Genomic DNA, 14,433 nt, shown 5'->3' on the forward strand with positions numbered 1-14,433 from the left:
GCAAGAGGCAGAACACAAACCACGGAGGCAGAGCAGAGCCAAGGCCCTAACTGCACTGTCTATGGAAAGCTAAATCCCTGACAGAGAAATCTTTTCACCTAAAACAAAAAAAGATAAAAGAGGTACTAGACAGGTTATTAATTCAGTAAGGTCAACTAAAACATACTTTAGGCAGATGCCAAATTGCCATTGAAATCATGTTCCCACCAGGTGGTGCTACAGGGAAAAGATTCTAAATAATTAGGAAGGGACCTTAAATTTTCTTTCACACCAGAAACTGGTATATGTTAAGAAAATATGCTTGCAGGAGTGTCCAAACAGCAGCCCGCGGGCCACATGTGGCTCAGGATGGCTGTGAATGCGGCCCAACACAAAATCATAAATTCATTTAAATTATGAGATTTTTTTTTGTGATTACGTGTCGCAATGTATTCCATGTGTGGCCCAGAGATACCAAAACGTTGGACATCCCTGCTTACAGGCATGGAAGGGCAAAGCATTTGAATGACTAACTACCAAAGTAGACCAGTTTTATAATTTACTTTCTTGAAAACCCAAGAACGTTTTGGTTTTTAGGAAGCAATTTCATGAGGAATATATTATTATTCACTCCTGGGATGCAGCCTACATAACTCAAAGCTTCCATGCCTTGTTAAGACCAACCGTCCTACGGGAAATGCCTTCCCCACGCCTCTCTGTTCATCTCTGTTTGTTTAATCCTACTCTCCAAGGCCCGGCTCACCTCACCATTTCCCTGGGGACTTGCTCAGCGCCTCCATCCCTCAGTGATGCCCTCTTCTCTGAACTCCCATAGCACTCCCTGTATAATCATTTGTTGATGATCTTTTCAATTGACATAAAGCCAGCTTTTATTTTTTTTTAAGATTTTACTTATTATTGGAGAGAGGGGAAGAAAGGGAGAAATAGAGAGAGAGAAACATCAACATGGACCAGTTGCCGATCGCACATGCCCCAACCGAGGGATGGGCCCATGACCCAGGTATGTGCTGACTGGGAATAGAACCTGTGACCTTTAGCCTTGCAGGAAGATGCCCAACCAACTGAGCCACACTGGTCAGGGCAAATTTGGGATCCTCAAGCAAAATATAGAAAAAGAGCCCCCTTACATTTACTGTTTTGCCATGCAAAACAAGGACTGTAAGGAGTGTTTGTCAGTTTCTAGTCCTAAAGCCCAGGATTATGAGGCATTAATACTTTAATACAGCCTAGGAATCTGAGCAGATCTAACAGATGTCCATGGATATGCATCTTTGGATCAAATCAACATCCTCAGATGATTTAAGGCCTTCTAATTTCCAAAAACTTAAGTGTAAGCCCATCGCTCTAAGTTTGAACAAGACTGACCTAAGATTCCTAATGTATAAAACAAGCGTCTGATAGGCAAAACATGAGCTGATAGAACAAGACTCAGTCAAAAACCAACAGTGAGGTTTTGAAAAATAGTGGAGCAAAAGGTCCATGAATTTGGACTGGGAGTGAGAAGTGGGGAGGGGGTTAATACATCTGTATTTTCTTAATTTCTACTAGAAATTTAATATTTCTTAATTACGAATATAGGCAGCAAAGAACATCGCTATTAGCATTATCTGAAACTAGATGTTCTATACCATTTTAAAGTTGATGCCAGTATATTAAAACATCACTTTCATTTATCACTACTCCTAAGTTACATTATAAAACTTGCCACTAGATCACCTGCAATCACAGTCTTCCTCATCTGGTTCGATGAAGCTAGACAATGATTTGGCATCTCTCCTCCAAGCAATTATTCAGCTACTGACACCTCATGGTGGTAGTCCAGACATCTGTGACGTCTCCCAGTATCTCTACTTCTATGTGTTAATCCACCGTACAGTGTAATAATCTTATGCAAACTAAGCAAAAAGTCTTCATGTTGCTGTCTTCAGAAAGTAAAATTTAACTTCTCCATGTTTTAAACAAACGATCTTGTAATTTAATGTATAAGAAAGCACAAATTACTGTAATTTGTACTTTCACAAGTAATTTTTAAAAAAATCTTGGTAACTGCATTTCAATGTAATTGGCATTTTTTAATGATCTGTATTTTATTTTATGCACTTAAAAATATTCTGATAAGGGATCCACAGCATTAAAAAGGTTAAGAACATCTGATCTAATGTGATCTAAATCATACGTTTATGCGTTCAGTCAGCATTTATGGAGTATCTATCATAATACTATATTGAACCACCTGAAATTGTCAATATTTGACTGTTTGTGACCTATCAAAATGGCAACCTCATACAGTTCAACCTAACACTTGTCAGGCCCAACCTCTAAGCCCACTAAGAAGAAAGATATTTATGGAGTAAAAGAAATGGGAAAGGCTGATGCTTGGAGCAGAAGTTAAATTTCTGTGAAGTGGGAAAGAGGCGCACACAGAAAGCAAGAAGTCGTAAGGAGGCAAAGCGACCACGGGGAATTATCCATTTAATTATCCTGAGTGAGAATGACCCAAATATAATGTCAAATCTTTATTATTTTCTACAACTGTTCTAAAAGTGATGAGAAGCCTTTCTCAAAACTGTATTAATGCTTCGATAATTTTTTCAAGTTATAATATTAAATAATAGAACTTTCCACTTTATAATAAGAAGTCCATGTTAGCCCTGGCCAGGTAGCTCAGTTGGTTATAGCATCTTCCCCAATTCACCAAGGTTGCAGGTTTGATCCCTGGTCACGGCACATACAAGAATCACCCAATGCATGCATAAATAAGCAGAGCAACAAATCAATGTTCTTCTCTCTGTCTCTCTCTCCCTCTTCCTCTCTCTCTCTAAAATCAAATAGAATTTTTTTTAAAAAACCCTCATTTCCCTTTAAAAAAAAGTCCACTTTAAGTTCAATATTAAAGCAAGTAAGAATGATGCCTGATATATGTGTGGCACTTTATAATTTACAAAGTAATTTCATATATATTATTCGATTTGACCCTAACCATACTCCTACAGAATAGCCTGTAGAGATATTATGCCCATTTTTTCGGGTTATACAGCACCCAAGTATCCAAGGGAACTCGCAGGAAATCTTAAAAACTAATCTTACCTATAAGCCAGTTTTTTCTCTTTGTTTTCTGTGTCAAGTAATAAGGTTAAAGGAGGTAAAATAGTGAAGTGCTTCAAGATTCAGTAAAACTAGGTCTGAGTCTCAATCCATCGCTTACTTTCTACACATCCCTGAGGAAGAACTTTGATATTTGTGAGGATGAGTTTAATAAAGTGGGAATAACAGCACCTTCAAATTAAATGAGATACAATAATTAAAGCCCTCATCATTATCTATAGCAGCTGCACTTACCACTAGCATTTATATTCTTATTATTATGAGAATCCAGTAATCAAGAACTTTGACTCTTACATAAAAGAACTCAGGAAAGCAATGCAGTTCAACAGACACAGCACAGGCAATAGCATTCTCATGTCCTGCCCCAAAATTACTCTGGTAAGTCACCTGACCTCTCTATAGTATCATTATCCTATCACTGTAAAAGTTTTTGAAAAAGTAACATAACCAATGTCACACAGTGCTTGGAGAACTTACTATAAACATTTCAAAATCTCCTATGTTAAGAGCTCTGATCAAGAGTTCACAAAGAGCTACTACCTGGAACATCTAGAGCCAGTGTTGACTCACGAATCCAGAACCTTATCTCAGACAGGGACCGAATAATAAGATCCTTAATTAGATCATGGGTAGAAGCTAAAGCCGGCGTCAGACAATATCAAAAGAAGGATACTGGGTAAAAGAATATATATGAGTGGAGTAGTCTCCCTCCCAGGAGTACACTAGCACCTTTCCCTTCCCTTTTGCCCCCACAGGTGTGCATCTCTTAAACCCTAAGGGACCCCATAAGATTTGCAACCGGGGGAGCAACGGGCAGCTGCAGCTCCCGGGACTAAGCCCCTGAACCCGTCTCCGAGGCCCCCGTCTCCCTGACTTTGCAGCGAGCCCTAGCAGCCCCACTGGGCTCACTGCTGTCCTGTAACCTTTCTGGAGAGACCAAGCAGCCCCGCCTAGGCTCTCCCCTGTTGCTGCTTCTAGCCTAAGCCTTTCCTCGTTTCACTGTCCCCAGCAATAAAAATAAATAAATAAAATAAAATTTAAAAAGAATGTATGAGTAAAAGAGAACTGTTTTCCATCCTAGAAACAAAGGTTCAAAAAGCAAGCTGGCTGTTACTTACTCTTGGCTTACCACCTCCTCATCCTCTGAGGATGATGCTGTTTCCTCCAGGTCCCGGGCCATCACGATTGGCATTTCCTTTAGGGTTTGTCATGCAGTCAGCAGACGGGGGCCTCAGAGACCTTTCCTTGCAAATCCTCTGGATCAAACAATTTGGGTGGCACAGATACCTGTAGGAGAGCCAAATGATCTAAAACACGATGCAATGTCTATTTGTCGATTATTGCTGATGATCCTCCACGAATATTTACCTAAATGGTGCCCAGCCTCTAGAGGCTTACAGTCTATCACAGTTTCTCACATATGTCCCCAAAATCAAAGTTTTTTCCCAAACATATTGTCTGTCCCCTATGTATTTGAAGAACTGTTATTAAGTTCAAGTTTCTCATTTTCATTTTATATACAGTATCTAACATGAACCAAAAAAAACAGACTTAACTTTTGGGGAAAGTCTGAGGTAGGAAGATGATTGTCTAAAACATAGATTCCTTGCTAGAAAAATCTGACCTGGGTTAAAAATTTTAAATTCAAAATTAAAATCCTTGCAAATATCTTTTTAGACTCTATGACAAACACACAGATAAAATGCCCTCATGTTTCCACTAAAATACAACTACTGAACCAAAAGATTAATATATTCTCCTGAGTCAAGGTCATTAATAGCCAGGAAAAAAGTCCTTCCAAAAACTCTCAAAAATTCCCTTGCTAAAAATCAATCTATGACCTGAATCTCAAATAGACTTTAAAATTAGGATACTTCCGATTTCTAATCTAAAAATTTTCCATAGGGTAAAAGTGCATGTTCACTGTGTTTGAGATAGGAATAGAAATTAGATAAAGAAAATGAAAATGTTTAAATGACCACAGTCCCATAATCCAGAGATAACTACTTGATATGACTCTTTCCAAACCTCATTTTGCTATGCATTCATATATAGGGTCAAATTATAAACTGAACCAAAGATGCCGATCCCGATACTGATCCCTAAACATCTGCAACGGAATGGGCAATATCTAACAACTTCCAAAGCCGTTCTTCTGATGATTCCCAATAGGATTTCTGGACCTTTCACAAATGTTGGCATTTGCTTTCAATTAAAACAAAATCTCCAACCAGGAAGGGATGCCAGACTGCCCTAGGCTGCCTGCAGGGCGGGAAGAGACAGCGCAGGGCGTTTGAAGAAGATTAAGGACACTAGCCCAAGAACTGTCCTTGCCCTAAAAGGATCAGCCCCTCAGCGCCACGCCTGGCTCACCTCAATCCCGGGTAGGTCCGCATATGCTCCCCGCAGAAAGGACACGGGCTACTCCGGCGAATCAATTAAGCCCAGCGCGCCCGGAAGCCTACAGCTACTCCCGGACTCTAAGAGGGAAGTGCAGGGGACCGCGCCCGCCCAGACCCGGGAGCGCACCTCGCTCGGGTAGGGGAGCGCGCAGGCGTTTACCTGTCTCATCCTCCCATGGCTTGGGGCGGGCAGGCGGGGACCGCGCTCTGCGCCTACCTCTCTCCTTCCCCAGCTGGGCTCACCGCTGCAGCGGACGGCTGCTTCCCCGTTACTACAACAACCAACAAGCAACCGCCCGCTCAGAGCCACTGCGCAGGCGCCCGCCACCCGGCGCTGAAAACGCTCGGCTTCGGGCGCGGAAAAATGTCGTCACCACCACGCAGCGCGGGCTTAGAGCCGGCTACCCACAGAAGAACCTTGACTTCTTTTCTCCGCTTTTTTCCTCCGCCCCTAAAAAGTTGAATCCAAGCCCGGAGTTCTTCCGCCACGCTCAACAGGCGGGTTTACTGTGTGAGTGGCGTACCCTTGCTGAGACTTGCTCAGAGGCAACCGCTGATTGGCAGTAAAGGGGTTCACGCCCCATCTCCTGCTTGAGCAGAACCGGAACAGCCAATAAGAGCGAGGACTCACAGAAAGTGTCCAATCCTGGAACCGGGTGAGGGTGGGGGCGGGCACAAATGGCTCAGGTGGCCGGTGGAGCTGCCCTGGGGTAGCATCTTCACTGCTGTTGCTGCTACTGCTGCTGCTACTGGGCTGGGAGTCCGCTCTCCAGGTAAGGAGAATATTCCTTGATATAATATTTCTTTTACCTCCAGTTTGCAGGTGAGGAAACTTGGGCTGTGAAGTGTAAATGATTTGCCCAGAATCACACATACACTAAATGGTAGGGCCAGGATAGAAACGCCTCTCTCCTGACTCAGATTTTAACACCACACTTTTGCTGGGCTGGGCCTGGGCAAAATCTGAGAGTAGATGTTGGGTAATCTAGGAGGCCCTCAAGTTTTAGAGAAGTGGAGTTGAGGGACTGGTAGAGCAGTTTAGAAGAATGCTCAGGCTCTGCCCTCATCAGCTATCTGTTGGGATTCCTAAGAGCTGTGAAATGAAAGGTGTAGGTTCTATCAAAAACAAGGGACCATCCATGCACCTTTACTGAAGCTGGAAAGTGTGACCCTCTGTCAATAGACAGAGGGTAAGACAATTAGGAGAATTGGGGAGGCCGGGGTAGGGATGTTGGCCGGGGCTGTAACTGTGATGTGTGGTAGGAGCCCTATTGTTCTCTCTGGACTTGGACACAGTTCATCCCGTGATCCACCTTTCCCCAGGTATTTATTTATTCACCTTTCCTCCTCTCTAGTTCTTTTTTGTTTCTTGGTGCTTCACAGTGTCTTGAGCTATGGCTGACTTTAATATGGATCTGTTTCATCTGGGTAGTGTAGGACCGTACTGAAACTTTTCCTGCCAGAGTGACAAAGGAAGCCTGATAGTTGGTCACCACTTCAAGCCCAAGAAGTTAACCTGACAGCAGATAAACCATGGGCCGAAAAGCATAATGGAGATAAAAAGCAATCCCATTTTTAGATTATTTATCTACCTGGGTTTTATTTAAGTCAAGTTAATTGAAATCAATGCTCAGCAAGGGTTAATCTAAGTTGTTTTTTTTTAAAGTACATAACTTTTGTATTTGAAAAAATAAATTTAAAATAAAAAAATTTTTTAAAACGTACATAACTTCATGGTGCTTTCTATACAACTTGAAGACAAAAGAGTATATAGCGTGCTTGTCTTCCTCAAAAATGGAGTCTTCATCAAAATATTCTCAGTGAGGCAGTATTAGCTGTATAACCACAATCAAATCACTTAACCTCTCTGTGCCAACCCTCATGTGTAAAATGGAAATATTAATAGTGCCCACAGTATATGTTAAATGCTTGTCACAGTGCACAGCACACACAAGTGCCCAGTAACTGTAAACCTATAATTTCTCCTGCAACCCAATGCCAACATTGCTGTTTCCATCTCCATATAATTTCTTACTAGTTCTCAAGTCACAGCAGTTTATTTAACTTTTATAGTGTTCTTCTTCGGTTATGGAGCATGGTGTACCTGAGAACAGATTAGAGAAGACCTGAGGATGTAAATATTGCCCTCCCACCATTGATTCCACTAACCTGTATAAGGCTTCTATGCACTTGGAAGGACCTATCATCAGTAGCCAATAAATCTGTTAGTAGATTTATTGATATAATTACCTTTCAGCTTCTTGCATTACAAAGGAATGACCTGAAAAACGAGTCTAGCAGTAAAGATATAAGAGGACTGATTCGGCCAAGAAAAAAGAATTCTGATGGAGGATAATATTTTGGAGAAATTGCTCAAGACAAAGATAAACATTATGCCATTTATTGTAAAGTATACTGTTGATTCAACCTATTAGTGTGACTAACTATTGAGACCAATTTCTGTAAGCCTTACACATAAATCTACTTTATTACTTTATAGTAGCATTTGTACGCCTCTTCTACTGCTTCCTTTTTCAATCTCCGATTTTTCCACTGGGTTTTTCATTTCTACCCACTGCATTACTTAGCCATTTTCACTCTGGATCAAGGTCAGCACACTTTGGTTTAGGGCACATATTCAAAGGCAGTGTGCTAAATCTGTGAAGATAAGGGTGTTGTGTGAAGGTAAGTAGTGGGTGGATGAGCCCAGGGAACTTGCAGAGGAATTTGTGAAGCGATGGAAAAAATGAGTTTGGTATAGCCCTCCTGAGTGGGACACAGGTTAACTACAGCAGTAGGACAACTTATGGCTGTAGAAGATTAACTGTCTGTTGTCTCATGTCCTTTGCCTTTGTTTCCAAGGCAGGAAGCCCTCTCCGATTTGAGGGAAGCCATGAGCCGTTTTCTGAATGTGTTACGAAGCTGGCTGGTTATGGTGTCCATCATAGCCATGGGGAACACACTACAGAGCTTCCGAGACCACACCTTTCTCTATGAAAAGCTCTACACTGGCAAGCCAGACCTGGGTAAGACGTCAAAGAACTGCATCTTTTGTGGGAGTGCCCAAAATTGTGGTCTATCCATCAGAATAACTCACTAGGGAACATATAAACAAACAAAGTGCAGGTTCCCGTTTCCCGCTCCAAACCTATTTATTGAAACTTTCACCTCCTATATAGAGCTCAGGAATCTATTTTTTAATAATTATCTAGGTGATTTTGATGCTACCTAATCTAGCCTTTGGCAGCCCCTAGAGTAATAAACTTTGTGGATAGGCCTTGGCCCCTTTTTTCCTCCAAAGCTTCTCTGAACACCTCTTCATTCATTTTACACTGCCCTAGGCAGTCTATTAAAAAGCATTGCAAGGGCAAATGAGGCAGTAGAGTTACTTGGTGACTGTGCGATGTCCCACTGGCAAGCCGTAAAGAAGCTTTTCACCTTATCACAACCATCTCCCGAAATCATGGTCAGTGGCCCGCATGGTTCCATTCCGTGTTGCAGATGGAGAGCTGCTAATCCACGGTCTGCCCAAACTGGAACACAGTCCCTGAGAAGACAGCCCAAATCCCTCCAAGCTTGGCTTCCAAAATGAAACTTCGGGAGGCCCACGGTGGCCTTTCCCAGTTTCCTGAGCCTCCCAGCTGAGAGTGTTTTCACGTCTCAGCTCACGCTCCCTTGTGCTGACACGTGGGGTGGTTTGAGCTGCAACACAGTTCCATGGCAGCTGACAATTCTGTGTCACATTTATAGCTAACCCAGATTCAGGCTCTGACCTAGCATACTCTTCTGCAGCATCTACATACAGAATGGAATTAAGTAGGCTAAGGCTCGTTTTGAACAACACTCAAATGCAGTAGGAATAGAGAACCTGGAAAGGGGGCCAGGATAGTTTCATTATTTCACCCTCAAACGCTGCCCTCGGATTGTCCAGGAATCCGATATAGATTCGCAGGACTTTAGTTACCTGGTCCAGCCCTTTGAATTTAAGTTGAAAAAGAGAAGCCCAGGGGTCATGTGACTTGCTGAAAGGCACAGAGCTGAGCAGAAGCAGCGTGTATGTGCATGCATCTGTCTATTTGTCTGTTTCCAGCCCAGAAGTAGAGACTGCCTCCGCCTTGTGGTCTGGGGGCTGTCATGGTACTCTGCTGATCATACCAGTACTGTGGTAGAATTTTACCCAATGCCTAATCTAGTTAGGGTTGGTGAAATATTTCACTTTTGTACCTCACTAACTACAGAAATTTCCTCAGCCTTTTCATCAGAAAAGCTGTCAAGTTGGTTTCTAAAGAATGTAGCCCACTGTAGCTAACTGCTAGATATTTGGTTGACGTATAGAGTTTTATTCGCCTCATTACTATCCAGAGGTCTTCCACTGAATGCCTTAGATCAATAACTGTACATTACAATCACCAAGGGAGGGGGTTTTTAGAAAATATTTTTGCCTAGGGACCCACCTCCAGAGAGGATGCTTTAATTGGCCTGCTACCCAGTCTTGGTAATTCTATAAAACTTTTTCAGTTGACTCTAATAAATGCCCAGGATCCAGAACATTGTTATGGTGGAATGTCACCCGTACTTTCAGGAGAAGATATTTAGTATAGCAGTGTCAGAACAAAGCCACCAAGAGCAGGGTGGCCTTGGCAAACACTAAAGAAACAGCGCTTTGTTCCACCACCATGTGTATAGGGAACCAGCCTGGTTTGGGCTTTGTTCAAACAATATAGATGTGGATTCAGAGAAAACCCAGGGACTTAAGTCTCTGAAACATCAGATGTGGCCATCCTAAAAGGTTCTTTTATTTCTGAATTCTCTCCTGCACCAGCCTTGAAAGTCTGCTGACCTACCAGGTATCTTGTATTGCCAGACCACTCTCTCCAACATTCCCCCAAACCTGTCCTGATCCAGACTCGCTGGACTTCACCAGCACCAGACTGGCTGCTAGGGCAGAGGTATAAACTACAACATCCAGGAGTTATTTGCTCAAGTGGGCTCTCTGTTGGATTCTACTCTGGGAACTCCCCTGCCCAGCTGTAGGCATTTGAAGAGGTGCTGAGCAGTTCTCATTCTGGAATTCTTCCCATTCCTTCTTGTTCCCATGTACAACACAAGAGGCTCCACTCTGCCGAGCCAAAGGGAGCTCAGGCCCAGCTCCCTGCCTCCCATGAACCACCAGTGAAGTAGGAAGAGTTTGGAAGGGACCCTCACCTCCATCTCAACATTCTTGCTTTTTTCTCCTACACAGTGAATGGCCTCCAAGCTCGGACCTTTGGAATCTGGACACTGCTGTCATCAGTGATTCGCTGCCTCTGTGCCATTGATATCCACAACAAGACGTATGTAAGGGAAGGAAGAGCTTTAGCACCCTTTTATTGGAACTCAGGTGCTAGGCATACCCAGTGTGGCCCTCCTCTCAGAGACCGTTAATTTGGATACATTAGGCTAGAATGTGAATAATAAAAGGTTAATAGGTTCCATTCCTTCCAGGCCTAAGGAACATAATAGGCCTAGCAGGTCTTAGAGGTTTGACAGTTCTTTTGAACTGACATAGCAAATTGGCGGTGCTGTGGTCCAGTGGCCTGAATCCAACCCCCTGCTTCTCTACTGAAGAACCAGCTTTTCTTCTACTGAAGAAGTGCAGTAGTGTGCTCTTTTTAGAGCAGCCACCCACACATACCTTATTCTCACATGCCTCCTTAAGCAGGAGTGAAAAGAAATCACAATCCATGAAAAAAGGGACCTGCAAGTAAACTGCTGTATGCTTAGGCAGAGGAGGGTGAAAGAGACCCCAGGACTCCTCTGTATTCTGCCTCTTGAGGGTACTCATTTGAGAAGAACAGCTGCATGCAGTCGTAGCCTCTGGTCTAGAGACGGCTGTAACCAGTGCCGGCCACTGGAGGGGGCTCGAGCCCTGTTCCCAACAATCATCACCACATCAAGGTGGAAAAGTGTGCTCAGGGCAGTGGGTGAGGCTACCGAAACACCAACTTCACACTAAAATATTTTTTTGTCTGATGCAGACCCTCAGCATCCAGGGAAGAGAGGAGGTAATAATAATTATTGAGCCCCTCTTATTTTGCCAACTTTCATCTATGTGACTTCGATTAAGTCTCCTAGCAGTCCGGGGAGGTAGTGATTTTCATTCCTGGTTTCGCAGATCTATATATTAGAGGTGCAGTTAATTTAATCTGAGGAAGACGGACTCAAGTGGGACTTCAAGCAGGGCTATCAGCCCTGTGATCTGTCCAACTCTATTTTTAATTTTTGTAGAACTTGAAACTGTGGTAGACTTATTCTAGGTTCGCACTTATTTTGGGAAAGTTGGTTTAGTGTAAACAGCCTGGGGCCTGAGAATGGACACAAGTCAGTGAGCTGTGCTCTCAGTTCTATTAGTAACTAGCTTTGTAGCAGCAAGTTCATTAAACACCTTCTCTGCATTCTGGTCTCTTCACGTATAAAAAGACACTAGTATTTCTGTTCTGCCTCTCAGGGTGACTGGGAGGGAGTGAGGATGAAATAATCATTTTAAAGACCTTTACCATGATGAAGAATTGCTGGTAGATATAAGAGGTAATATCCTTTGTTTGCGGTGCTTTTCGGAATGAGCAAAAACAGCTCAGACTTATTTTCACCGGTTAGCCATTCCTTCTCCGTTCTCTCAGCACAGGGCAGCTGTAGAAGCCAACCTGTGTTTCTAGCCTTGTTTAAGCCTGGGACTTTTTTTTTTTCTCTCTGTGCTTCTGATGTGCCCTCTGGCTCTGTTCCCTCCCTAACTGGAAGCTCAAAGTCAACTCCCATATTTACTAAATATATAAAAACTTGCACAGGAAGGATAAAAATTAAATTTAAGATATTGTTTCCTTCTGGGGAAGAGGGAGGCCAGAGAATGGGATCAAGTGAGGTAAAAATACACAGGATGCTTTAACAAATAACTAGTATTTTATTTCTTAGGAAAAAAGTATGTGAAGCAAAAATGTTCAGATTTGATGGAGCAGGGTATTGGTTGCCTAGAAGTTAATTATAGTATTCTATTATCTATACTTTTTTGTATGTTTGAAGATTTCATAATTTAAAAAATTGCATAGTTTAAAAAAAAAAGATAGCAGCAATCCAGGTGGTCGGTCATTCTATAACCTGCCTCTTTCCCACCTTTTTGTCAAAGCTGAGGAACAAGTCCTCTTCCCGTGAGGTTGTCACCGGGTCCGCCACATGGCCGCTTTCCCAGGCTAAGATCAGATAACCAGCCCACACTGCCAGAGCATCTAAAAGCCCCCGAGCGGTCCTTGCTGCTCATTCCCCGTTCAGGCTCTTCATTCTGTGGTCTTCATCATATGAACACTGACCAGCCCTGGCCAAATGCCTGCCAGGTGGGCTCAGACCACCGAGTCAAGCCAGTTTGAGTAAGTGGAACCTGTAAGCATGGTTGATCCAAAATTGTCTACACGGCCCAGAATTGCCGGAATCCAGACACTGCTTTGCTATAGCTAAGACTTGGAGATCCACTCCAGATGCCTGGACCATTCTCTTGTCAGTGTAGCGGTGGAAACCTTCAGTTTTGCCCTAGGGGAGATGGATGTGATTAATAAGCAAGCAGGTCTTTCCCAGGACCAAGTCTCCTTTGCCTTTAGCCGTAGCCACTTCCTGGGTTTTTCTTTGTGCGCATCGGATCAAACCACCACTTTTCCTCTGTGCAGAACAAGCAGTACTTCAGTTCTTCTTTCTGTCTGCTGCCTCGTAGGCTCTACCACATCACGCTCTGGACCTTCCTCCTTGCTCTGGGGCACTTCCTTTCTGAGCTGTTTGTATACGGGACGGCGGCTCCCACGATCGGAGTCCTGGCACCCCTGCTGGTGGCAAGTAAGCGCGCAACCACCCCAGGCCTCCCGCGGGAACTGTCCCAGCTCTGGCAGACACACAAGGGGTACAAGAGAGCACTGTGCTTACACCAGCCACTCATCTTCTCTCTGTTTAAGGTTTCTCAATCCTGGGTATGCTCGTTGGGCTCCGGTACCTAGAAGTAGAACCAGTGTCCAGACAGAAGAAGAGAAACTGAGGCCAGTATCACCACCTCCGAGACTCCGTCTTCCCTCTTGGCTGTCCCTCCATCATCCTCTCTGAGCTTTAATTTTTTCTTTTCTGCTCCATCACCAGCCCCCTTATCCACTTCCAGCCCTTTATGTTGTTTTGGGTTTTTTAATTACATTTAAAGATATAACGTGCATACAGAAAAGTATATAACACGAGCAATTTAAAGAATTCTTTTAGAGTGACACTTCTGTAAATGCAAACAAATCAAGAAATTGCCAGCACCTCAGAAGTGCTCTGTGTGCCCTTCCCCCACCGTGCTCTCCTTGAGGATCCCTTTCGAGCCTTCTACCTTTTTCCTCCTATTTCCATCCCTTGATTTGATTTGTGTGGGGAACATGTGGACTGCGAAACTTACCGCTGCTGCCTCACCCAGAGCAGCTGCCACCAAGGGCTGCTTCGAGGGGTTGTCCGTGCACGCTGGGCTCCTCTCTGCTGCTGGACCCAAGACTCCGAACCATCTGAGGAACAGGCAGTTCTTCCAAGAAGGGCTGCCCTGTGAGCGAGCGTGGCTTACATCCTTGTATCTACAGACGGATTGTGGTTGGAAGAGTCTGGGCTGTTTTTAGACCTTCTGGTCAGCTATATTTGTGTAATGAATTTTGTAATAAAGAAAAACCCTCTGTTCTGACCAGTCCTTGTCCTCTGACCTCCGTTAAGCCCAGAGCACTTCTGCCCTCCTCTGAGCCCTGGAATAGGAGACTCACAGCTTTGTGCTAAGCAAATACGCCATAATGAGTGGGACAGCTCAGAACCCAGGCAAACCTGGCTGCCTCCAGCTCCTTCCGTCACGCATTCATTTCTCTTGGAATCAAATCTTCCTCTCCCTTCCCCTCTTCAAGAT

At 43.7% G+C, this 14,433-nt stretch overlaps 2 protein-coding genes across 3 annotated transcripts in view; one reads left to right on the top strand and one right to left on the bottom strand.

Moving 5' to 3' along the window:
- TTLL5 (tubulin tyrosine ligase like 5) overlaps positions 1–5,801 on the bottom strand; it is a 246,195-nt gene extending 240,394 nt beyond the window's left edge. For both annotated transcript variants that reach the window (XM_054567237.1, XM_054567238.1), the window contains exons 1-2: positions 5,668–5,801; positions 4,224–4,392 (exon numbers count right to left, since the gene is read on the bottom strand). In XM_054567237.1, coding sequence (XP_054423212.1) covers positions 4,224–4,297 — 74 coding nt within the window. In that variant the 5' untranslated portion in view covers positions 4,298–4,392; positions 5,668–5,801. The remainder of the gene's footprint in view (positions 1–4,223; positions 4,393–5,667) is intronic.
- Positions 5,802–6,187: 386 nt separating this feature from the next.
- ERG28 (ergosterol biosynthesis 28 homolog) lies at positions 6,188–14,197 on the top strand. Its single transcript, XM_054566996.1, has 5 exons — positions 6,188–6,280; positions 8,370–8,533; positions 10,750–10,840; positions 13,243–13,361; positions 13,478–14,197. The coding sequence occupies exons 2-5, from the start codon at positions 8,401–8,403 to the stop codon at positions 13,555–13,557; spliced, it is 423 nt and encodes a 140-aa protein (XP_054422971.1). The 5' UTR covers positions 6,188–6,280; positions 8,370–8,400; the 3' UTR covers positions 13,558–14,197.
- Positions 14,198–14,433: the final 236 nt, after the last annotated feature.

Source organism: Pteronotus mesoamericanus, unplaced genomic scaffold (genome assembly GCF_021234165.1).
Source record: "Pteronotus mesoamericanus isolate MK-2021 breed Mesoamerican mustached bat unplaced genomic scaffold, CSHL_Meso_final contig_182, whole genome shotgun sequence".
NCBI classification, from domain to species: domain Eukaryota; kingdom Metazoa; phylum Chordata; class Mammalia; order Chiroptera; family Mormoopidae; genus Pteronotus; species Pteronotus mesoamericanus.

Bases quoted from the DNA above. Each gene is read 5' to 3' on its own strand.
- ERG28 (XM_054566996.1), top strand. From the start codon at position 8,401: ATGAGCCGTTTTCTGAATGTGTTACGAAGCTGGCTGGTTATGGTGTCC. The intron at 10,841-13,242 runs GTATGTAAGGGA...GCTGCCTCGTAG, and splicing joins ATTGATATCCACAACAAGAC to GCTCTACCACATCACGCTCT. The intron at 13,362-13,477 runs GTAAGCGCGCAA...TCTCTGTTTAAG, and splicing joins GGCACCCCTGCTGGTGGCAA to GTTTCTCAATCCTGGGTATG.